This window comes from Armigeres subalbatus, chromosome 2, assembly GCF_024139115.2.
Source record: "Armigeres subalbatus isolate Guangzhou_Male chromosome 2, GZ_Asu_2, whole genome shotgun sequence".
Taxonomy (NCBI): Eukaryota; Metazoa; Arthropoda; class Insecta; order Diptera; family Culicidae; genus Armigeres; species Armigeres subalbatus.
The window spans coordinates 429,997,922-430,024,832 of NC_085140.1; the positions used below are offsets into that span (position 1 = coordinate 429,997,922).

The 26,911-nt window shown below is 41.6% G+C and overlaps 1 protein-coding gene across 2 annotated transcripts in view; it reads left to right on the forward strand.

Moving 5' to 3' along the window:
- The first annotated feature begins 7,478 nt into the window (after positions 1 to 7,478).
- Positions 7,479 to 26,911, forward strand: part of LOC134213555 (lysosomal alpha-mannosidase-like) — a 50,654-nt gene continuing 31,221 nt past the window's right edge. The window contains exon 1 of one of the 2 annotated variants that reach the window (XM_062692706.1): positions 7,479 to 7,965. In XM_062692706.1, coding sequence (XP_062548690.1) covers positions 7,777 to 7,965 — 189 coding nt within the window. In that variant the 5' untranslated portion in view covers positions 7,479 to 7,776. The remainder of the gene's footprint in view (positions 7,966 to 26,911) is intronic. The other variant, XM_062692705.1, reaches the window with a different exon arrangement.

Below are 26,911 nucleotides of genomic sequence, written 5' to 3' on the forward strand. Positions count from 1 at the left end.
ACTGTTATTTAATCTTGGACAAGATTAAATAACAGTCTTTTGATTTTGTCAAGACTGAAAAGCCATCTCAGAATCATTGAACTAGAGTCGAAATTAATAGAATAACGTTTTCGGCCAAATTGCCCTTCCTGCTAAACTACCGTTCGGTCAAATGGAATTTTCGATGGCAAGGCCTATTCGATCAAACGACCTGTTAAGGCATACGAATTTTTCGCCAAAATGACTAATTTGGTCGTACCGCCAAACCATTTTCCACATAATAACCGTATCGGACAAATGGAATTCGGCTAGATAGCTTTCGACTTAACGTATTATTCGGCCGTGTGGTATTCGGTCAAATGACTTTCAACTAAATGACCCTACGTCCTTTGAAAATGTTCTCGTAGAATTTCCGAAAAATTACTAATAGACAACATAAGGAATTTCACGTAGAAATCCAAAGAAATTTTGTAAAAAATCCAGTTGAAATTTCGTTGAAAACAGTTTTTGTGAATTATTAGAAAAATCACAAGGAATTTCTGTTAAATTCGAAGCATGCATGCCTGGTGGCATAGGCTAACTCCTAAGCAATTGCCCGTGAAAATTTCAAAGAAATTCCCGTGAAAACTTTAGCGCAATTCCTGTTGAAAATTCGAAAAACTTGGAAGAATCTCCTGGGACAGCTCATTAGATTTTTCCGGGGAAATTAAAAGGTTTCTCCCGTTAATGTCTTAAAATATCCTGAAAAAAAAACTTTACGTTACAGACGAAATAAAAAAATCGCCAAGTTATCGCCAACGAAAATTATGACAAACGTTGCCGCCGACGATTTTCGGATCGGCGCTGACCTCTAACGAGAGTCAGAATCCATGAACGGACCAGCGGGATATTTTTTTAGATGTTATATACCTAACCAAAATAAAGATTATTTGAGCAAAAGTTAAATTTATAGCAACAACAAAAAATGGCTCGATTATCCGGAGTGAAATTTTTTTTCAACACTCCGGATAATCGAGTCCGGCCTGTACCGTGCAATTTTGCTTTCCTGCCAATTTTCCGCACCCTTCGTGGAGCGAAATTGGAAATTTTGTCGAACAATTGGATGGTGATGTTGCATACGTCGAAACAGTGTATAAAATGACGGAGAACCGAAGTATTTGTATACAGTACAAAACGAAGGAGGCAATGACGGAGTCAATGGTCAAAAACGCGCCAACCAAAAAGTTCGTATACGGTGACGGAAAATCGATTGAAGTGTGTATGACGGTTGCAGGCCAAAATGTACACTATGTCCGGGTGTTTGATCTCCATCCGGAAAGCACTGACAAAGAACTGTCTCGGTATTTGGAAAATATGAAAAAGTGGATCGAATCATGCGTGAAAAGTTCTCTGCATGCTTGGGTCTCAATCACTTGTATACGGCCGTCAGAGGTGTATATATTGACCTTGAAGATGATATTCCGTCATCGATTGAGGTATGCAACAGGAAAGGAAAGGTTTTCTATGATGGACTAAAAAACAAGTGCTTTGTGTGTCAATCGGAAGGACACCGGAAGAATTCCTGTCCAGAAAGATTGAATCAGAGTCAGCAGAAATCATATGCGGGAATAGTTAGAAACATAGACCAACACCAGAAGCCGGATCCAATAGTTTATGAAATTATTCAATTCGTGAAAGAAGAAATACTCGAGAGGAACGCTGGACCAGGAAAATCAGACACCGGAACAACAACATGCGAGAATCGATGACGAGGCTATTTATCGTACATGTGGTATACCAAATGCTAAACAGTTGGTAACCGAATTCAACACTGCGATGGAGGCACAAACTCGGAAGTTAGTGGCGAGCCAGCGTCGGGCACAATTTGCTAAATCTGGATAGACGGAGCATCATCTCCCAATGAAAAGCTCTCGCAAAAGTAAGAAATAAATGATTTTTTCTATGTTTTACTATGTAAAAATATGAATGAAATATCGGCTCCGAGAAGATTTTGTATAATGCGCCTGATCTTTTATTAAATAAACCAGTTGAAAAAAACATCCCGGGAAATCTGTTTTCGCGCATGATTTGACATAGATCTATCTATACTTTCGTATGCGTCCTTAAAATCGATAAACAGGTAGTGCGTTGAGACCTGATATTCACAGCCTTTTTGAAGTATTTGCCTACAAAAAAGATCTGGTCCATCGTCGAGAGGCCTTCAACGAAGCCGGTTTTTAAACTTCCTACTAGGAGGAATTCCTTATGGATCCTTCAGAGGGTCATCTGGGAGAAGTTGTGACCTACTCCAAACACAGCTAACGACAGAGTTTAGTTACGCTGCCTTGGAATGGTTATTAGCCCCCCAGACCAAAACGAATGTTGTGGCTACTGCACTTGTATTTCAGTATACTCACAACAGAACAACAATACAATATCATCTTTAAATGATCAGTTGTCGCCAATCATCAACTGATCGTGTGCGCATACTAGTCCGAGCACACTAGATGGCCTAAGAGAGTACATTTCTAACTCTCCATAACCGATTACTGGGCACTCGAAAGAGACGAAAACGACTAACAGGCCGATCTATTGAAATTGACCAGTCCAGATCACTCTTTCTCGCGATAGAGTAACCGAAAAGCGTACCTGCTCTCTAGTGGTGGATTTCGTCTTTGATGCTGCGGCAGATAAAAAAGGTACCAACGGAGATAGAACCACTGGTCTCACGTTAGCAGTGAAAAAGTCGTTACAGACAACCCGTGTTACTATCGTCGATTTTTCTTAAACACGTAGTGTTCACTGTGCTGATTAAGATTGAGATCAAATTACTGATTGTGGGAATTGCCGGCGCGAGCCCAATAGTACAACAGCAAGGTTCGTAAAAAAGGACTATGCACTTTGTATGTTAGTGAAATAATATTAATCATTTGAATAGCATGCAGATATTATTCGCTGGCATAAAACCATCATGTTAATGGAGGAGTGAAGGAGGAGATAATTTGAGATCGGTGAGCCCTGTAACAATAGATAACAAAAGTGAATCTGGACAAAACTGGTAAAATTCCCTTTCGATCCCAAATAATAGGCCTATTAGCATTCATGCACGTAATGTGAGATGGCGGGAAGGCGGCGTGTGTTAAGCGCAGCCTGGTCGTCCTGTTGCAAGCTTTGTGGTATGCCCTGCGGACCGGATACACTAGGCACACGGACACACACGCCAACACACTAGGATTAGGAACAACATTCGGATAAGTAGAATCTTAGATTTAAGTGTAAATGGGGTTAAAAGGGAGTTAAATATAATAAATTTGGATCATGATTGCCATTTTTTGTAAAGTTCGGCATTTCTGGGTGTTTCCGGGATTAACTTGTTCGTAGAACTTTGATGTGCTAAGCCGCGAACCTGATCGATTGGCTGTCGAGGACAGGCCAATACACCAACGAAAGTCGATTTTGGTTTTATTAAATTTTGTCTCATGCGACCGGGGAACCCGGAATTTGACAAGGTTTTGGAGAAATTCCTGAAGGAGTTTTCAGAGAAACCTCCAGAGGATTTTTAATCTTAACTTCGGGATCGAATGTTGGGGAAATCTCCAAAGGGATTCCGGAAGAACTTCTGGGGCAATCTCCGGAGGAGTTCGTGGTGAAATCTCAGGAACAATTTCCTAGAGAACTTCTTTCGAAAATTCTTTAAGGAGTTTTTAGAGGATATAACGAAGCAATTCTTGGAATTTGCATTATACAATTCCTGATCTTATTTCCTGAACAGTTCCTTGTAGAATTGTTCAAGATAATTTTCGGAGAATTTCATGGATGATTTTTTTGTCAAACTAAACGTAAACTAATGCATCCAGCGCCAGCCTTATTAACGATTTTGAAATTATTGTCTTTTGTGATTTACTAATTTCTATTTATTTATTTCGTCAACCGACGAAGACTAGTACAAATACATATACATGTTTTTTTTTCTTTCGTAATGCTGTAGTAGATTATGAAATACAATAAAAAACATTAAAAAAAATATTTTTTTTTGCTAAAGTTGTTTGTAATTATGAATTTAAATTGTTGAATTCCTTATGTTCGTGTTTTGAAAATATTGTTTAATGTTATGCCGAGACATTGTTAAGTCAATAGCTTCGCAGTGTTGATTATAAACAGCCATCATTCGGTTAAGAGGTCCAAATTTGGCGTAATTTGTTCGGCGGTGGTTAGTGAAAAATAAAGTCCTATGTCGAAGTAGCCAAGAAGGTAAGTAAAAATTTAATTTCGACAAAATTTCAGTTGAGTCAACACGTTGAGATACTATATCGTTAACAAATGAAACCGTTCCAAACTCTCGACGCTGTTTCAATGTTTGTATGTTTATAAGCATGCAACGTGATTCATAAGATGGAAGAGGAAATGACGTCCAACCTAATTTACGAAGAGCGTATAGTAGAAATTGTTTTTGTACTGATTCTATTCTTTCTTCATGTGAGGTTAAGTAAGGCGACCATACAATGCTACAATACTCCAGTATGGATCGTACATATATAGTGATCGTAAATATATAGTGTTTTGATTGTGTAGGGATCCTGAAAATTGAAACAGAAGCGCTTGATAAAGCCTAGCATATTATTAGCTTTGTGAATGATTGTGTTATAGTGATCAACAAGAGTTAGTTTTGAATCTAAAATCACTCCTAAATCCCTAACTCTTTCACATCTTTCTACAGTTTTGTTTCCTAGTACAATTTGTGTATTTGGTGTTGTTCTTTTTCTGCTGAATGATATGATGTTGCATTTCTTTACATTTACTTGCAATAGGCTTTTTCTGCACCATGTATAAAACATCTGTATTTCATTCTGAAATACGATAATGTCGCCTTCATTTTTTATTTCCTCAAATAACTTTATGTCATCGGCATAAATTAAAAGCTTTATATTTTTGAGAATGAGGGAAACTTCATTTACATACAATATAAATAAAAGAGGGCCAAGATGGGAGCCTTGTGGAACTGCTCAAGTGACTTGAATGGGATTGGATTTCTTTCTATTAAATTTAATTATTTGTTGCCGGTCTGTGAGGTAAGATTCAAGCCATCTAAGGAGTCCTGGCTCAATTCCAATTTATTGCAATTTGAAGGGTAACAATGGAATGTCAATGCGATCAAACGCCTTGCTAAAGTCAGTGTACAGAGCTTCCACGTAGTTACCATTATCCATCGCATGAAGAGTATAATCAATGAATTCTATTAAATTTGTAGCGGTTTAACGACCTTTAAAAAATCCGTGCTGTTTATTTGTAATTCTGTTTTTAAGTTGTGAAAATAATTTTTCATTAATAATAGATTTAAAAAGTTTGGGAATGCAAGAGATAATGGCTATTCCACGGTAATTACGAATGTCCGATTTTTTGCCCGATTTGAAGATGGGCACAAGGTAAGAGCTTTTCCATACCCTGGGAAAACTTCCGGATTCCAGTGACAATCTGAAGAGCCAAAATAAAGGTGCCGTCAGCTCTTTAGCCAGACTCTTCAAAAATACCGGTGGAATGCCGTCAGGGCCAGAGCCTTTAGATGCATCTATGTTTTTTAAAGCGTTTAGAATATCGTTTACCATGATCTGATTAACACCAATATCCCCAGCAAATTCTGGGACAGGTGCAAAAAATTCAAGGTCGCGATCTTGTTCCGAAAAGGTGGTGTATATTTCTTGGAAGAAATCTCCAAAGAGATTACAGATGTCTTCCGAGGAATTACCGGCGCGTTCATCTAGATACATAGATGAGGGAAAATTGTCTGATTTTAATTTTGATTTTACGTAATTGAAGAAGTTCTTTGGGCATGACTTTATTTCGTTTTCTGTTTTCGTATTATACTCTTCAAATGCTACATCAATTGCTAGTTTTAATTGATCGCAGATGTCTAAATATTTTTCCAAATTTTCATTCGAATTATCTAGTTTGTAATTTTTATGTAATTTTTGTTTGCGATTCCTTAAATTTTTTATCTGTCTATTATACCAAATTGGATATTTCGAATTTCCGTTACCGAATTAGCATCATCAGGGTGAAAAAACATTACATAATTTAAAAATGTTAATCTCTTATTAGATCAGTACATCTGCTAGGGTTTAACGAATAAAGAGCAAAAAAAGTACTGACTTCATGTGTGTTTCCTTCATTAGCGTGAAATTTATCAAAATCAAGTTTACAAGTTTCTTTATAACAAACTGACACCGGTACAGTAGCTTGCAGAAATCAACATAAATAAGTTGTTGCATCCGAAAACAGTTTTAATAAAAGCATTTTAATAACAGCATTGTTTCGCTCCTAATTTTATCCCATCCCATCTTCATCATCTCCATCAACTTTACAAACAACGCGATCAAAAGCGCGAAGACCCGCCCGCTTCTCTCGTACGAGTGTGCTGTTCCTACATTGTGTGCGTTTTATACATTCTCTGCATATCAATGGAAGGCAAATTGAGGCGCACATGGACATGGCACGAGTGAAGATAATTTCTATTTCAATTGGGAGTGAGCTCGGTAAATCCGCGAATACGTAATCACAGTCCAGGGGGGAAAAGACCTCGCCATAGTGGACAACATTTTTTTTACTTTCCACTTCACCTCACGGCGGATTACGTATTCTTCACGCGAGTTCAACAGAACCGAGTGAACTTGAATCTCACCGGCACGCATGATCTGTCTCGAAGCGCTTTTGAACGAAAGTCTAGACCAACATTTGAAAAGGGCGTAACAGCCAAAATTTATTCCTTCTGATTCTTCGTCTACATATAAAGCCATATATGTGGACAAAGAATCAGAAGGAATAAATTTTGGCTGTTACGCCCTTTTCAAATGTTGGTCTAGAAGTGAAATGAAACAAATTAAATATCATAACAAGCATTAGGTACAGCCAGCGCCTGTTATCGGTGTGGTGACCAATTTGAAAAGGAAACGTGAGAAAATGGACAAACAATAATAGTTATGAGCCGAGATTGAGGCCGAGCTCAAGCTGATGATCAAATCACATCCGAAAGGAAATTTGCTCTTGGCAAATTGTGATGATTGTTTACGATTTTTTTCAAATCGCCTCATCATGGGGAACATCTTATCTGTGCGGTCAACAGCACTTGAAGTAATCGTTCAAAATGGGATCGATCGAAGCCTTTTCTTTGCAAACAGGCTAAAGGTTGATTACAGTTGATAAGAATGAAGTACCTCTTCTGAAGATGTTTTCCAATGTTGTAACACCAGTAAATAGATCATAGGGCGAATTTTCCAATAATATTGGTGATTATTTTCAAGCATGCTCAAGCAATTGTAAACAAATAACTAAAACACCGGGCAGCATATCACCTTCCCATTTGCTTTGCACCGCATGCAATTTAACGACAACACGCTTGAACGTTATCGATCGAGCATTAATCGTTCGTGCTGAATTGCTGAAAATCACGGCTCATTGGAGAGCCAAGAGCGGCGAGAGCACGCAGCGCTGTCTGCGATCGTCGTGAATGGAAAAAAGCGCACCGGCCGGGTCTGCTCGAATCAGTCGCCAGTGACTGTTCGCTTCCGACGGTTCTACTTTCGCGGGTCTTCTTCGGAATCCATTTCTATCTTCTACGTCCGGTTCAGTGTAATCTTTATCAATTTTGTGCTACTTTAGTGTGATACTGTTCTGATTGTGTTACTAATTTCCATTCTGTTAATCCCCCATTGATCATTATCAATTTTGTGGCCATACTTCTGGAATATTTGTGTGATTGCAGAGTGCAATGTTCTGAGTTGGTTATTTACAAGAATATAAGTGAAGACGATCATTCGATAAGCAATGATCGTTTCAGCCAGGCTGGTGATCCTTGCGGTGGTTGTGGTGATCGCTTGCCTTGTGGATAGTGGTTTGGCGAGTCCGCGAAGGCAACAGCGATGGCGCAATGGGAACGGGTTCTATCGAAGGGATCAACGCGGCGATTATCAGGAGTATTCGGAAGCATTCACAGATGGGAAGTGTGGATATGAGGTAAGGATGGGGGAGACGGTGGACTCTCAAGCAGGTATAAAAACTGCAATCAATTGCTTACAAGATTTGTGGCTTTGCAGATTTCGTTACTTGCCTAGGTTTTATTTATTGATTTGGCTGATAGTGAACCCTACCTTTGAAATCTTACTCTTTATTATAACATAATATTCTAAGAAAGCCAAAAAAGCAAGGTAATATCTTTACATGTAAGATCATTTAGTACCAAATCATTTAAGTTAACTACCTAATTATAGCATTCAACCTTAACAGTAAGATTTAAGTACTTTAATGTCTCTTACTCTGGTCGACTTGTCTACAAGATCCATTAGTGGAATTTAATTGAACAATACTAACTCGTCTAACAGAAAGATTTTTTTTGTTGAGGCTTATACCATGTTTAACTCTCTATACGATTATTAGTTTTCTTTCGAGGAGATAAAATATTTCTTTTGAAATAGAAAACCAGATGCACAGCACTATATCACAACAGTGCAAAACGCAGTTGTGTCAATCATACTATTCCCAGTAGTGATCATTGATGTTCTGCATTAGAGTCAACAATACACCGCTGCATTTGAGTAAACAATACAAATCTTTAAGGTCACACCTGATGGAATCCAATTTTCAAAGTACTCGCGTTTTCAAGGGCACACCATTCGGTTCGAAAGCAACGCACAACTGTCATTTTTATTTTTTCAGCTTTGCTGCGTCGCAGCATGCGTAAAAAAATAAAAATGACAGTTGTGCGTTGCTTCCGTATCGAAAGGTGTGCCCTTGAAAACGCGAGTACTTTGAAAATTGGATTCCGTCAGGAGTGACCTTAATAATAACCTATATTTGAACCAGGGTTCTTATATCAGGGTTCACTCACTTCGACAGTAGATGGGAGAGACTAGCGCGGGGGTGAAAAAATCATTTTCAGTGCAAAACATAAACAAACTCGGTGGCTGCCCCATATAAAAATCCAAGATGGCTGAATCATGTAATTGGCATACTGCTACACCTGTTTGTATTCACCTTGATTTGAACAGCCAGGGAACATAAAACCAATCAGATCAATTAAAAGTGACTGGCTATTTATAGGATTTCAAATTTCGAGGCGGTTGCAATTTTTTTTAGTAAATCTGCTTGAAAAATTCGAATTTTTCGCTTTCCCAACTATCAATAATTCTTAGTAATCATTCGGGCTGAAAAAATCTTTAGAGCATAAAGATGAATTTGAGGCAATACTGATTTTTTTTCTTGCATCCTTAATTTTTTGGAAACTCTGATGATTCGTTTTATTTTTGGGGAAGCATGCTACTTATTGAGGGCCTTTCTTAGCCGTGCGATTCAAAATTATCCTTCAAGCATTTCGTCGGTGAATGATGAAGAATACCTCCTTTAAATATTTGCATTTCTCATGCACTTCAGGAATACCATGAGAAAAATATTTTCCATCAAAAATTCTTCGATAGTTCGCCCAGGAGGGTGTGTAATTCCTAGTGAGAATACTAGCAAAAATTCTGAATTATGCCTTCCTTAGCCTGGCGGCTACAAAGCAAGGCCATGCAGAATGTGACTGGATTCAATTCATGGTACGGCGTAGGTTTTTTTTTTGTACTTTCCTATGAGCATAATCGTGTTAGTTTTATGACACAGGAATCCAAAAATGGAGAATTCACCTCGCCCTGGAGACCACGCAATTAATAACTGTGAAAGTGCTTAATGGACACTAATCTGTGACACGACAACTTTCAAAAAAAATCAGATTAGAACTGATGAAGCAAACTTAACAGGACTTTTTCATCCAGAAATTCTAAGGCACGGATTATTCATTGCTTAGAGCTTCTGGATAAGGAAATCCCTAAATCTCCTAAATAAGGAATTCTTGGAGTGAATTGAGCATCTGAGAGAATAAAATTCTTAGATGGGAATTTTAAATCAATTCTTGTAGAAGGAACTTTTCAGAAGCCATTTCGAAGGAATTTCCTATTATTCATAGGAGAAGATTTCCTTATAATTCGTGAGGAAGCAATTATTTTTTTAAAAATTCCTGAAGGAGGAATTCCTCTTAATCTTTGGAGAATGGATTTCTCAAAATTCCAGCAAGAGGAAATGCCCTGACCTTTTGGAGGGGTAATTCCCCAACATTTTTGAATGATAATTCCGAAGAGTTTTTGTAGAACGAATTCTTGTAGGATGAAATTTCTCGAGCTTCTGAAATCCTTAGAATTCCTGAAGAAGGAATTCCCCAGAATTCATGGAGATGGAAGAACCCAGAATGATTGGACATTCAGTTTCCCAGAATTCCTGGGAGAGGATTTGCTCAGAATTCAAGAAAAAGTCTCCACAATTCTTGAAGGAGCAATTCCTCAAAATCCAGTGGGAGTGGGAATTCTCCAGAATGCTTGGAACTAGTGGTGTAGCCAAAAAATTGGTCTGGGGGGGGTTTTCTGAACACTTTTTTTTTCGAAAAAAAAATTTCTTCTAAAAATGCTGTCTCTGGGGGGGGGGGTTATGCCCAAAACCACCCCCGTGGCTACGCCACTGCTTGGAAGAGTAGTTCCCCAGAGTTCCTGCAGAAAGCATCGCTGGTGGCGGAGCTCTCAAAAATGGATTCTTCAGATTTCCGAGGAAAGAAATTTCCCAGGAAGGGTTTCTTAAAAATGGTATCAGGTGGATTTTATGGTTTGGTACCAGCTATGTAAAAAGGTGTTTGCTAATATTTCTAGTTCTTTTGTATGAAATGGTTTAATGTTCATTTTCATTGCCAGAAATGCTACGTTGATCACCGTATTGCACCATCTGATGGCACCTTACATCACATTACATCAAAATGTCTGTGATCAGTAATAAAATCAGGTTTCTTTAAAAAAAAAACCACAGATTAATCCACCTACAGTGAGATTTCGACCCTTCCTTAATTAAAAGGAAATATTTTCAGACTCCAGTAGGGGAACAGACGGCAGGTTTTGTTCTATTATTGGCAGGGGGGTTTTTGTCGACCGAATTTTATGAAATTTGGCCACAATATTCTTTGATATGCAAAGAATGTTTGGGCCAAATTTGAGCATAATCAGTCATAAAAAAACCCTGCCAATAATAGAACAAAACATGCCAAAGCCGTCATTACCCCTATTTAAAACGAGATAAAACTACTCAACCTCCCACGGCGATTGAAAGTGTAAAAGACAAATTAATTGCCTACCAAAAGGCGGATTCCATGGGATGAGTGACAACAAAACGAATGATTCCGCACTGTACGTCAGGTTGACTATCTATCAGGCGCTCGTCGGATTGAATAGCTATTGTAACATGTGGTAACATGGTTGGTTAGATACTATCGTAACGCTGGCAGCATGTATACTCGTAATTTCCAGAGACCTTGATATTAATTAATCCAGAACTAACTTAAACAGTCATTGATCTGAACGAAACTCAATAGCGTTCAATAATAACATATATTTTGCCTTATGGCTGCCTAATTTTGTAAAACTAATGATGTTTAATACCTTAAAAATGAGCGAGATTTATATGGTAGTAAATTTTGGAATTTGCACACATACGCACACATACATGCATATATGTGGTCTATTAGTATCTCAAAACATGCTCACATTTGTTATCTAGCTTCCACTAAACAAATTTTTGAAATCTTTTCAAATTTTTACGTTTTTGCTTTTCTGAGAAGGTTTTGTGGTGTTACCGGCGGGTAACAAATAATAAATAATTTAGAATTATGATTGCGGGAAAATAGGGTAAATAATTGTAAAGTTTATTCGCGAGTTTTAACGGTCATTTTATATTGACGCGCATGGGGCAGGCGATATGTGCGTGAGGCGCACCCGCGCACCAGGTGCGATGAAATCATTTGGGTGCTGAGTGGGTGACGAGATCCACTGAACTGGATATAAGAGGAGGAGAAAAGAAGCGATTATCGGTTTTGGGCGGGAAGGTGTTGGTGAACGCTTGGTATGGCAGTTGATGTAAACCTGCGAATTGTAAAGCATCAAAGGAGGATTGGCTTTTTTCTGTCCGCAAAGGAGCACATTTTTTATGACGATTTGGTGAAGCGATAGTGAGGGTTTTTGTCACCCAAGTTCGAACCAGAAGATTTCGGGACTGTTTTGGCCAACTGAGCCCTGAGTGGACCGTTGAAGACGAAGCCCCGGGACATCTGCAGTGCAAGTGTTTTTGATAGTGGCCCGTGTATTCGGAGTTAGCCACTCCGTGGTCATCCCCGTACCTCCGGATGATATATTCAACAGCGTCGGTTTATCAAACGGAGCCACCGAAGATTCCCCGCCGGAATCACTCCCGGGACCGCCATTCTCTGAATTCCGAGATTTTCAAGCCCGTTGCCGGCGAGCCCCGGCTGGTCTACGTGATTGTCAAGCCATCTCATCATCGACGCGGCCGCCATTTGGATTTCAACAAGAGAAACAAGCGTCAGTGAAGATCGACCTTCCACCCTTGAGGCCGCTGGTTTGCTTTCCAGTGCCCCACCCTTCGTTGATTACCGTCGTTGATACGGCTGTCGATGCTCGTGGCCCTCAGCATCATTCGACGATCGCCGATACGGGATTATACCAAACCAACCATCGTCCGGTGGATTTCCACCGGATCCGACAAAGCTACCGCTAGTCCACGTGATTTCCAGTTGTTCCACCATACGACGATCGCTAGGACGCGATCGCATCCGGGCCGTATTCTTCTCAGCCGCACACTTTATTGGAATACTGCCGACACCAACGAAGCCCCGCTACGATTGCCTCAATAAAACCAAGTCCGACCGTGAGTAATTTGCGTAAGTTAGGTTCCCGTGATCCGAAAGCTCCCCCGCGTCCGTACGCCCTGAGACCCGGAATCCAAAAGAGGTCTTGAGCACCCACCCCACGGACTGCCGTTGGCTCTAGACCAGCAGTCTGGGGTCTGCTGCCGGTTTCCCTCCGAACCCGAGCTTTTAGGTTCCGGGGTCAAAAAGTAGGTCTTATACCTGGCGCCCAACTAAAAACTTTGAGAAGGTTCTCAGGAGGGGAAAAATATCTCCGGATATCTTTTCCTTCTGTACGTTGGGGGAGTTTTCAATAAATTGAAACTTTTCTGTAAATTATCCACACTGGTCACATTTTTGGTGCGAAATTAGTGGCTCTTGATTAGATTCGCGGTGGTTAGTTTGAACCACGTGGTGAGGCCGATTGGGTGTTGTGTTATAAGGTGAAAGGATAACCAAAGACAGCTTCAATTGTGCAGGAAGAATCAATTTCAATCAAATTTGTTCTGAGTTTGTTGGCGCTTGAAAAGCCTATGTAGATGTTCTTTTTCGGTTGTTGAATCAAAATTCGTCCAATAATTTCCACATTTATTCACATGATCCGCACCAGAATGCCACGTTTATCGGTGTCTGGCCCTGATTTCGGGTTACTGTACCGTAATATGCGCGTTGACCACCTCGAGCCGGGGGAGCTCGACTATGAATTGTTTTTACGCAACATCGTCATCGGAGATGACGAGTCGCGTTGCAAAAGACGCCGTCGTTTAAAACAAATCCTGAAGGAAGAAAAAGAAGGACATGAATTTATTATCCATTATGATATGGATCCAGAGATTGATTTACAAGCATGCAAGAAAATTTTTGCTGAGCTACAGATAGTTTTGAAGTCTAATCCTGTAGCGCGGGTACCCTTTTGTAAGTCCCGCTTGTTACATCTGGGCCATCGACTAGCGGTGATCAAAAATCACGCAGTGGGTGAGTTCAAAACTCAAGGCAATGAAGATTTTAACAGAGTACTCGAACTGTTTTCAGAGTACTTCTGGACTGAAGATCAGTTCTTCACCACCGAATCTGGTTCCGAGTCAGATGACCCGGGAGAAGAAGCGGCGGGAGGGAGCAACACACCGGCGCCGACCGCTTCGCGACCGGTGTATACTGGAACTATTCCCAAGCAACCGGATATGTCGAACTTTGTCACTAAAGATGATTTTAGTAAAGCGATGACAGATATTGGGAGTCTCCTCAAGGCAATGTCATCTCAGTTGAATGGGTTAAGGGAGGAAATTCGGAAACCTCCTACTCCGGCACCCCGATTATCGCTGAACAGGACCAACCCTTTTTTGGTAGAGGACATTCCAACCACCCAAGTGGGTTCTTCGAAAACATTGATAGATCCCAAACTGGCACGCTCGACAAGGCCAATGACGGGTACTATCCCTCTCCAGCCAAGGGGCGGGTCCTTGATTGATTTCAATGAAATTGGTGCAACTTTGGTGGCTCCGTCAGCGGTGCACCGACAAGAACTGGATCCAATTCCTATCAGCGGGAGTTCACCGGCGAACCCCATGGGTGGGGTTTTACCTACTGATGCAGTTCAAGGTAGCCTGCCGTACCCCCGTCAAAACACATCGACGGCAAATTCAAATGACTCCTACTGTCGGAAGATCGATAATTTTTCGTTCAGTCCGCTAGATATGGGAGCTAAAATTCCAAACACACGTATCCACCCTTCAAGTATTCAATTTGCTCAGTGTGTGCCATCATCCATGCCCCCTACCGAATCGTGTGCGATACCAACAAGAGTTGCGCCAGTGATCCCTCCTATCATTCCCGCAGCATTGTCATCGTCGGCCCCTCCACCAACGATTCCACCACGAAAGATGACTCCCATCTCACAGTGGAAAATAAAGAAATATTCGGGTACTGATCATGGTTTAGAACTCAATGAGTTCCTCAGCCATGTCCAGCAGTTGGCTATTTCGGAACATGCCACAGTGGCCGACTTATTTGATTCAGCCATCCATCTCCTCGATGGACCAGCCCTAGGTTGGTACACCGCCCGAAGGAATCAACAGTCTCTGATAGATTGGCATCATCTCAAAGATGAATTGAAAAGAGAATTTCGTCATCCTGACCTGGATTCGGTTCTCAGAACGAAAATTTATCAGACTCGTCAACAGAAAGGAGAGTCCTTCCAACAATATTATCTTCAAATGAGCAAGCTTTTCCAAGCCATGAGCATTCCAATGTCTGACCTTGAGAAAGTAGAGGTCTTGAAGACAAATCTACGCTATGATGGTCGGAAAGCTTTGATAGGAAAACGAATCACCACACTCCAAGGACTGATGTCTATCGGGAAAGATCTCGACGCCACCGACTTCTCAGCCTTCTCCAAAGTATTTGGTACGCCTAAACGAGACACTTGTGCGATTAATAACGCTGGTGGGACGTCTTTATCCTCGCGTACATTCTACAATCGGAACAACGAGAGTGATTCGGCTAGGAATCAGCATACGCAGAAGAAACCTAAATCTCCTCAGAATAACCGTAGAACGGAAAACAAGTCCCTACCCAAACCCATTTCGCCGGGAAAGTGGGGAAATATCCAAAGTCAGCCCAAAGAACCGAAACCGGGATGTAGCAAATCCAGTTTTCTGGCTCGTCTGGTGGCCGAATATACACCCCCAAGTGAATTCGAGTGTTTCAATTGCGGTGATGAACATGAGCTGGCAAAATGCCCTGTTCCACGGAGAGTATTCTGGAGAAGGGAGGCCGTAAACGGCTGCACAACGGAGAACTGCCCATTCTGCGCAAAAACTCGCAGGGGAATCCCTAAAGCCGCAGGGACTTCCATATGCGCCAAGGGCAGTCTCATCGAACACGTGGTTACCCGATTTATACCGTTTATACGCGTGTCGATTGGACGCCACGAATGAAGGTGAGATATATCCCCAAATACACAAGATAACCTTGAATCAAATGACCGATAACCGACCCACGCTAAACTTAAAATTTTTGATCTTTCGGTAAATGCGCTTCTCGACTGCGGAAGTAATTTATCGTTTATCAGTTCACATATCTTTGGAAAACTGAGGAACGTCTGTCTCCGAGAGCCGTTCCACAAAGTGGAACTGCAAACGGCTAATGGATCGCCCTTAGAAATTCTAGGGGAGGTCATGATACCGTTCACCTTTAACGGCAAAACAAGAGTTTTACGGACTCTAGTGGCCCCAAACTTGACAAAAGATTGCATTTGCGGGATGGATTTTTGGCAACTTTTCCGAATAAACCTATCCTTGGCTACTATTTCAGAAGGGAGCGGGGAGATCGAATGCGGTCTTGTCCCAACGGAGCACATCTTAACAGAGGCACAGTTAAAGAAGCTGTCCGAAATCAAGAGGTTGTTTAAGGTGGCGGAAGCTGAGACCCTCGAGACCACTTCACTCTGTGAGCACAAAATTGTGCTTGAAGAAGAATGTAAAAATAGTAAGCCTATCAGGTTGTATCCCTACCCGATTGCTCCAAAAATCCAGCAAAGTTTATTTGCGGAGATCGATCGATTACTCGACCGAGGCATTATCGAGGAATCGAACTCCGATTGGTCGTTGAATATTGTACCAATAAAAAAAGCGTCGGGGGCGATACGTTTGTGTCTCGATGCTCGCAAGTTAAATGAGAGGACCGTCCGTGACGCCTATCCCCTTCCGCACCCTGGACGAATTCTCGGACGCCTACCGCGAGCCAATTACCTTTCAACCATAGACCTCACTGAGGCCTTTTTACAAATTCCGTTGGCTCGGCAATCGCGTAAATTCTGTTCGTTCAGTGTGCAAGGGAAGGGGATGTTCCAGTACACTCGCCTACCATTCGGTTTAATCAACAGTCCAGCAACGCTGTCTCGGTTGATGAACCGAGTGTTAGGCCAGGGTGCACTGGAACCGAATGTCTTCGTATACTTAGACGACATCGTCATAGTATCGGAGACATTCGAGGAGCACGCACGGCTTCTCATGGAAGTTGCGAGACGATTACGAGAAGCGAACCTCTCAATCAAATTAGAAAAATCGCATTTCTGCCTGAGCGAGATCCCTTTTCTGGGCTACATTCTTTCTTCTCAGGGTCTGAGAATCGACCCTGAAAAGATAAGGCCCGTAGTAGAATACGACCGTCCGTTAACGGTAACAAAACTTCGCCGTTTCATTGGTATGGCGAACTATTATCGGCGATTTATCGTCGATTTTAGTAAAACCACAGCGCCTCTCACGGAACTTCTTAAATCTCAAACGAAGACTGTGAGATGGAACGCCGAAGCGGAAGAAGCCTTTCAGGTTATTAAAGAAAAGCTGATTACAGCTCCTATTTTGTCAAGCCCCGATTTCGATCGGGAATTTCTAATCCATACCGACGCGAGCGATCATGCCATCGCCGGTATGCTTACCCAAAAGGTCGACGGTCAAGAGCGAGTGATCGAATACTTTTCGAAAAAGCTCACGTCGCAAGAACGGGCTTATCACGCGACAGAAAAAGAAGGCCTGGCGGCGTTGCTGTCAATAGAGCATTTCCGAGGGTACGTAGAGGGCAGCCACTTTGTCCTGGTAACGGATTCCTCTGCGCTAACGTATATCATGCGAACAAAATGGAAGACTTCTTCACGGCTTAGCCGTTGGAGTCTTTCACTTCAGGTGTATGATATGACAATAGTGCACAGGCGGGGCCGGGAAAACGTCGTTCCTGATGCACTGTCCCGTAGTGTGATGGCTGTATCGACAAACACCGCATCGTCATGGTATAATGACTTGAGAATCGCCGTCGAGAACAAACCAGAGGACTATCCCGACTTCCGCGTTAGTCAGGGACAATTACTGAAATATGTTTTCAGCGATGATTTATCAGATCATCGCTATGATTGGAAAGTGATTCCCAGTCCCGAATCCCGAAACTCGATCCTCAAGTCATGCCATGATGAGTTCATGCATATTGGAGTAGAAAAAACCACTTCCAAGATACGCCAACAATACTACTGGCCGAAAATGGTTAGCCATATTCGGTCCTATATACGAAACTGTTCGGTGTGCAAGGAAATTAAGCCTGCGAACACGGCAACCACACCCCTCATGGGCAGCATGCGGGTACCATCAAGACCGTGGGAAGTGATCGCTTTGGATTACATCGGCCCCTTACCGCGTGCAAAAACCGGTAATCAATATGTGCTAGTAACTATGGACTTATTCAGCAAATGGGTGCAGTTGCACCCATTTTCTAAAATAAGTGCCAAGACGCTATGCACAGAGCTCACTCGACACTGGTTCTTCAGGAATTCCGTTCCTGCGGTTATATTGTCGGACAATGCAACGACTTTCACGTCAAAGGAATTTGACACCCTATTAACCCGATTTAACATTAAGCACTGGTACACAGCTAAATACCATTCACAGGCAAATCCTGTCGAACGGGTGAACCGAGCGATTAACACTTCCATTCGGTCATATGCGAGGGAAAACCAGCGAGACTGGGACACTCGTTTGGCCGAAGTGGAAGTGGTAATCAATTCTACAGTTCATTCTTCGACACAATACAGTCCGTTCCGAGTTGCTAAAGGTGAAGAAGTAGTACTCGATGGGGCTACACATAGAAGGTTTGAAAACGAAGATGAATTAACGGTAGAGACACGGCTGGCTAGAATCCGTGAAGAAACGCCAAAGCTCTTCGCACAGGTGAAGAAAAACCTGGTGAAAGCCCATACCGAGGCGGCTCACACCTATAATTTACGAACTCGTCAACCCGCTAAACCTTTTTCAGTCGGACAAACGGTTTACAAGAAAAACACTAAATTGTCCAATTCGCAAGAATTTTACAACTCAAAGTTAGGGAGTCAATTCGTACCTTGCACGGTTCTCGCGAAACACGGGTCGTCATCGTACGAACTGGCTGATTCAAAAGGGCGAAACATAGGTGTATGGCCAGCAAACTTGCTCAAGCCAGCCTAGGCCCAAAATGAGTCACATCTGTCTCCATACATCGAACTGAAAGGAACAAAGCTTTATTTAACCTTTATTGACTTTCAATAATTGCATAGGGAAACCATACAGATCTCTTGCCCGAGTATCAGCTGTAGCCCATTGTATTGCTTTCCGCGGGGTAGTACAATGGTAGTTGATGCAGTAGGCTTTCACTGTATACCCACTGTCCAAACCTTGTTCGTTACGAAAAAAACAAATCTAACAATAATTGCGCGCGTATTCAAACGTGTGCGATCGGCAGTTATCGACAAACTGAGGCCTCGATCCACACAAATTGAGATTAATTCCGATTGCCCCAACCGATTTCTTGGTCGTGAAACCACTCGGGAATATGATAGCTATCAACCATAAAAACAGGGTCGATCAAAAATGTTTGTATACATTGATCGGCCCAGCTGATCACGTTGTGCGAGATCTGTTCAACTGTCTGTGATTTTAGACTGCCTTCGTGTGATGCAGCCTCTTTTTCGGCGATGTTCGTCTGAAGTCTGAGCTCTTATTAAATTATCTATCTCACGCTCTGGTCACTGCTGGAGATCTCTACCAGTACCGCAGTATACCCCGGCGCGTGTCGACGCAGTGCGAGAAAGTAATGTCGTGTTCAACGGTCTTATAATATTGTGGAAAGTATGTGTTTTGTTTATTTTTGAATTAATTAGGGCTCCGCTGCGAGAGCTCCGGATAAGTTAATTGTTTTGAGGAGGCCGATAACTGTTGCCTGGTTCTTTGTGTATATCCAATCCAGTCGTAGCAGACAACCAATGTAGGCAGCTCCTCGATTAGATTGTAAGTGATGTTATGCATGTCTATTGTTAGTGGCCACTGATTTCGTTCCAAGGATGTTTTGTTTTCGTTTTTTTTTTGTTGAACATAGTAGCGTAAAGATAGAATTATTTGAACCAAGAAAAAAATTGTTCCACGCTTTCTTCAACTCCGACCAGTGGGGGATATGTTACCGGCGGGTAACAAATAATAAATAATTTAGAATTATGATTGCGGGAAAATAGGGTAAATAATTGTAAAGTTTATTCGCGAGTTTTAACGGTCATTTTATATTGACGCGCATGGGGCAGGCGATATGTGCGTGAGGCGCACCCGCGCACCAGGTGCGATGAAATCATTTGGGTGCTGAGTGGGTGACGAGATCCACTGAACTGGATATAAGAGGAGGAGAAAAGAAGCGATTATCGGTTTTGGGCGGGAAGGTGTTGGTGAACGCTTGGTATGGCAGTTGATGTAAACCTGCGAATTGTAAAGCATCAAAGGAGGATTGGCTTTTTTCTGTCCGCAAAGGAGCACATTTTTTATGACGATTTGGTGAAGCGATAGTGAGGGTTTTTGTCACCCAAGTTCGAACCAGAAGATTTCAGGACTGTTTTGGCCAACCGAGCCCCGAGTGGACCGTTGAAGACGAAGCCCCGGGACATCTGCAGTGCAAGTGTTTTTGATAGTGGCCCGTGTATTCGGAGTTAGCCACTCCGTGGTCATCCCCGTACCTCCGGATGATATATTCAACAGCGTCGGTTTATCAAACGGAGCCACCGAAGATTCCCCGCCGGAATCACTCCCGGGACCGCCATTCTCTGAATTCCGAGATTTTCAAGCCCGTTGCCGGCGAGCCCCGGCTGGTCTACGTGATTGTCAAGCCATCTCATCATCGACGCGGCCGCCATTTGGATTTCAACAAGAGAAACAAGCGTCAGTGAAGATCGACCTTCCACCCTTGAGGCCGCTGGTTTGCTTTCCAGTGCCCCACCCTTCGTTGATTACCGTCGTTGATACGGCTGTCGATGCTCGTGGCCCTCAGCATCATTCGACGATCGCCGATACGGGATTATACCAAACCAACCATCGTCCGGTGGATTTCCACCGGATCCGACAAAGCTACCGCTAGTCCACGTGATTTCTAGTTGTTCCACCATACGACGATCGCTAGGACGCAATCGCATCCGGGCCGTATTCTTCTCAGCCGCACACTTTATTGGATTACTGCCGACACCAACGAAGCCCCCGCTACGATTGCCTCAATAAAACCAAGTCCGACCGTGAGTAATTTGCGTAAGTTAGATTCCCGTGATCCGAAAGCTCCCCCGCGTCCGTACGCCCTGAGACCCGGAATCCAAAAGAGGTCTTGAGCACCCACCCCACGGACTGCCGTTGGCTCTAGACCAGCAGTCTGGGGTCTGCTGCCGGTTTCCCTCCGAACCCGAGCTTTTAGGTTCCGGGGTCAAAAAGTAGGTCTTATAGTGGTACATGCTTCTATCTGTTCCTCAATTAAAATCGATTGTTTCTTTGAAACAAATCCAAAAAATAAGCACATTTTCATATCATATCACTTGTTGTAATTATATTTTCAATATTAATGTGAATTTGTTTCAATTGCCATACATTTTATTTCATAATTCAAGAGGTTTATTGATAGATTAATACATAACACGCCTGCGTAACGCATACAAAGTGAAATTATAGACACTTTCGAAGGAAGGGTCAAAACATACCATAGAGAGGGTATTGAGTTTGATTAAACAACTAAGAGTATATGTTTCTGTCCGACGTTGTGTCCCGCGTCGTTAAACTACAATGAGCCAGAAGCTTCTCGGTTCTTAAGCTTCTTTCGAGCAACGGATCGTTCTCCAATTTTCACGAATAATAAGAAAAGACTCGGCCCTACTGACATAGACAAAAATGGATATTCCTCCAACATTTATTGCATCCCAGTTCATACAAGAATTCTCTCGAGTATAGGCCTTTACCTCTTTGAGAGCTGCCAGCTTTTTTTAATCTTTTATGCTGATTGTGTTCCCTAGAATTAAATTGGATGAGCGTTCAACAATTTAATCCAATTAAGTTCATCCAAGAATTCTCTGGAATTTAGGCTTTAAGGTCTGCACGCGGCTCCAAAGCAAGACCATGCAAAAGGTGGCTGGGTTCGATTTCCGATCTGGTCTAGAATTTCCGATCTAATTTTCTCAACTACTCTGGCCTTGAAAGTATCATCGTGTTAGCATCGTGATATACGAATGCAAAAATGGTAACTTGGTGTAGGAAACAACTGTGAAAGTTCTAAATGAACACTAACCTGCCGAGCGGTAATGTCCCAGTGAGGGATGTAATGCTGCTAAGAAGAAGATGATCACTAACCGCATGTTCATTTCTAAGAGGAGCAAATAGATCTTTCATTATGCTTATTGACCTTAAGACCTGTAATCCAATTCTAAAAAATCTTGGGTGACTTATATTGGAACAGGCATTCAATCGACCCTTCCCGTCAAAAACTTCGTGTCGTTTTTATTGTTTCAGTCGATTCTTTGACTTATTTAAGATCAACTTTTCCAAACAACTCAAAATTTTTAAGCCTCTAACTATTATGAAAGTCAAAAGCAAAACAAGGAAAAGTGCTGCATGTGTGCACAAGCCTGAAGAATTGCACTGATTAAGGCCAAACATGAAAAACAGCACCCTTCGATTTTTGTTTTAATTTTTCGAACTAGTAAAAAATGGATTCTTTGAGAAACATTTATGTTCCTGACCCCCATTTCACGGAAAACTAAATTTTCAAAATAATGGTTCTCAGCAGTCTTGCATCGGAATTTGGTTCTGTTTTCTGCAATCGATAAAAAAAATCCTATAGTTCCAGGGACATTGGTCATTGTTTTGAAAATGGACATGGTTCCGGAGATATTGATGGGAGAACTCCCGGTCCGGATGGCCACTGCCTGATCGGCTTGATCACGGAAACACGTCTTTCGACTTGTCAATCTTCATGATTTTGCAAAACATGTCCATAAAAAATGTGTTCTGAGAGTATTTGGCTCATCTGGTCATATTCTTGGACACCCTAGAATGCTGGTTCCCAGTGCGAAGTGGCCACTTTTTGATCAATTTCGAAACCTTGCTTTGAACATGTCAAACTTCATGATTTTGTAAAACAAGCTCAGCGAAATGTGTTCTGAGGGTATTTGGTCTGCCTGGTCGCATTCCGGAACACCATGGAATGCTGGTTCGCTGGGGAAAGTGGCCAAATTTTGATCAATATTGAAACAGACAGATCTCGACTAATGGAGAGTGCATTGCTTTCATCTAAGAGATTGTGATTAGTCCCAAATCAATATCTGTGGTAACGGATGAAAGTGATGCTACTCTCATACTCTAGTCTTGTCTTCTTCTTCTTCTTCTTCTTCTTCTTCTTCTTCTTCCTCCTCTTTCTCTTCTTCTTCTTCTTCTTATTGGCATTACACCCCCATTGGGACATTGCCACCTCGCAGCTTAGTGTTCATTTAGTACTTCCACAGTTATTATCCGCGAGGTTTCTAGGCCAAGGTACCATTTTTGCATTCGTTTATCATGATGCTAACGCGATGATACTTTTATGCACAGGGAAGTCGAAGCAATTTCCGAGCCGAAAATTGCCTAGACCGGCACCAGGAATCGAACCCAGCCACCCTCAGCATGGTCTTGCTTTTTAGCCGCGTGTATTACCGCTAAGCAAAGGAGGGCCCTTATGTCTTGGCTTGTACCACCTACGAAATTGTGCGAAATGCTCAATGCTAATGCTAATTACTGAAACCTGGCTAGCAACGTATCAAACTTTATGATTTTGCAAACCAAGTCAATAGAAATTTCTTATGAGAGTATTTGGTCCAACTGGTCACATTCTGAAAACCTCTGAAATGCTGGTTCCCTGGAGTAAGTGGCCACTTTTCGATCCCCCAGAGAGCCAGCATTCCAGGGCATCCCGGAATGTGACAAGATGGACGAAATACCCTCAGAACACATTATATAGACTTGATTTGCAAAATCATGAAATCATCAAGTCGAGTCAAGTACGAGACACTGAAGACGGCCTTACATTTGAGGTCAAAATACGTATCTGTCAAGATACAATTAAGTGGTGGAATTCAATGGGATTGTATTAACTCGTCTTATGACAAGTGAAAATCATGAAGTTTGATTCGCTTTAAGGCAGGTTTCAGTATGAATCAAAAATGTGACCACTTCCCCCAGGAAACCAACATTCCAGGGCGCCCCGGAATGTGACCAGAATGACCAAAATCCCTTCGAACAAATTTCTATTGACTTGTTTTAAAAAATCATAAAGTTTGATACGTCGCAAGCCAGGTTTCAGTAATGATCTAAAACTGGCCACTTCCACCAGGAAACCAGCATTCCAGGGCATCCCGGTATATGATCAGATCAAGGATGTTATCGATCATTTAGTAATTTGCGTTCGATCATTTAGTAGTTTGTGAATAACTCATTCCAGAAGCTGAATTTCAAAATGTGTTGTTTGGTGGACTCCTAGTGCGAAGGTTTTTCTACAACTCTGCCAAATGGTTCGTTGTTTGAATTCCATTAGTAACCGAGTTATAGCCATAGTATCAGTAACTTAGACGAAATGATAACAAAATTCCAATCATTTAGTTAAAGCTACTGCAACTAGCGCTATAACTTCGTTATTAGTGAAATTCTAACAACAATCCATTAGGCAGAGTTGTAGAAAAAACTTCGCACTAGAAGTCCACCATACAACACATTTTGAAATTCAGCTTCTGTAATGAGTTATTCACAAACTACTAAATGATCGAACGCAAATTACTAAATGATCGATAACATCCTTGGATCAGATGGTCCAAATACCCTCAGAACACATTTCTATGAATTTGTTTTGCAAAATCATGAAGCTTGACACGTCGAAAGACGTGTTTTCGGCTTGATCAGGCAGTGGCCATTTTTACGGACCAGGTGGTTAGCACAGTACTGGGATTATAGGAATTTTGTGATCGATTGGAGAAAACAGAACCAAATTCCGATCCAAGGCTGCTGAGAACCATCATTTTGAAAATTTAGTTTTCCGTGAAATTGGGGGTCAGGTACGTAAGTGTAAAATAAGTTAAAGAATCGATTAAGCGAATAAAAATTTTTTGAAGAGAAAGGTCAATTCAAATAAAATTTGGTTCAAATGATTACGAAGAACATGTTCCATAACTACACGGAGCTAAAGGATTTTTTGTTACGTGTATTGACTTTAAGGTCTGTACTTCAATTCTTGGATTCCTTGGAATGGAACATGCATTCAAATCAAATTTTTAGACAGAAAAAGGAAATTTAAAAAAGAATTTGGTTCAAATGATCACCAAGTGCTTCATTTCTAAAAGGAGTTAATAGATCTTTCGTTACGTGTATAGATCTTAAGGCCTATACTTCATGGAATTCTTGGGTTGGAACACATGTTGAAGGTATGTCCAACAGGTGTGCGAAAAAAATATGGTCCCCAACATAAAATGAACGAAAACAACGCGTTTTATCAAACCCCCTCGGTGCGGGCCGCCTATCCAAATCAGTTTTTTTTTCAACTTGTATACAAGTGCGATATTTTTGTCACAGACAAACAGACGTAACAGCTTGAATACTTTTATGAAAAATCCATCGCTCAACTTCTCTACCACCATCTTGCGACCATGTTACACGAAACAATGTTTCGTATGACATTGTCACCAGAAGGCGCTAGAGTGAAATGTCAAACTCGAAGGACCATTGCGCTTCTAGTTGTAAACGCGCAATCAATCAAATTCAAATTGATCGTTGAAGTCATGGTCGATGATGATTTCTCTAGTGTTACGTCTGGTTTTCTGTGCTTTTGTTCTCATGGCTTGTCTTCATTCGAAGAGGTTTTTGCCTCTCTTTTATCGTTGTTCATTATCTATTGAGAGCGATTTCTGCAAACCCTGATGTTCTGTGAGATGGAGAGCGGGACAGTTCCACTAATATGAACACTTTTTTTTATCATTTTCGTTTTACGTGCTCCCAACAAGTGACGTAAAAAGAGGTTCTATGTACAAGTACAGTCCTTCTTTTTTAGCGGCGCAGCCGAAATTTTTCAAATGTGTGAGGGTTTGAACGGAATTTTTCTTCTATCAAATTGAGGGACGGATATGAGCCCTCAAAACCAAATTAAAATTTGCCGGCGGCGCGGTCAAAAAATAGCAGCGCACCGCCCCAGCTGAATGTGACTGAGTTCGATTCCCGGTCCGGTATAGGAATTTTTCGGGTTGGATTTTGACGTAGGACATATGTCTGTCTTTTCTATATTCGGGTACACTTTGCGATTGCAAAAATCGGAGACCGTCCCGAAAATATGATAGATTTTGGATGTTAATATCTCAGCCGTTTCTCGGTGGATTTGAACTTTTTTTAGGCCATTCGATCAATGATTAGTCGACGCTTTTTTAAACTATTTATTATCGATAATTGGTCAAAACTTTATAAATTGGTAACTCAACCAATCACGTACATTCATCGCAAGCAACTTGCATCCATATCAAGCAACTTTAGGGTTTGGATCTAATCCTCAGTTCGAACAAGATTTCACGCAGAGCGGACGAAGCGGAGCGGACACAGCAGCACGGATCATCGCTTTTGTGGTGGCCGTGTCGGTGCTAGAGATCATTCGTCCTAAACGAACTTGCATTTTATGTGAAGAAAAACGTGTACAAATTACAAAAATTACGATTACAAAAATGGCGTCTGCTGCGATCCCGCGATTCCAAATGGTGGCGTCTTAGCGAAAAGTCATCCAGTGGCCGTCGGCAAGGATGTTATCGATCATTTAGTATTTTGCGTTCGATCATTTAGCAGTTTGTCAACAACTAGTTCCAGAAGCTGAATTTCAAAATGTGTTGTATGGTGGACTTCTAGTGCGAAGGTTTTTCTACAACTTTGACTAATGGTTCGTTGTTTGAATTCCACTAGTAACGGAGCTATAGCTATAGTATCAGTAACTTAAACTAAATGATAACAAAATTCCAATCATTTAGTTTAAGTTACTGCAACTAGTGCTATAGCTCCGTTATTAGTTGAATGCTTACAACGAACCATTAGGCAGAGTTGCAGAAAAACCTTCGTACTAGAAGTCCACCATACAACACATTTTGAAATTCAGCTTCTGGAATTAGTTGTTGACAAACTACTAAATGATCGAACGCAAATTACTAAATGATCGATAACATCCTTGGCCGTCGGACAATAGCAGCATGAAGTTAAATTTCAACGCAATGTTTCGACAAGCGTTTGGTTGCAGTTATTTATTGAAAAGGCACATTGGGGAAAGAAAATTGGTTCTTCTTAGGACCAGCATTTCTTGAACAGAAAGGTTTGATTGCAAAAATGGACT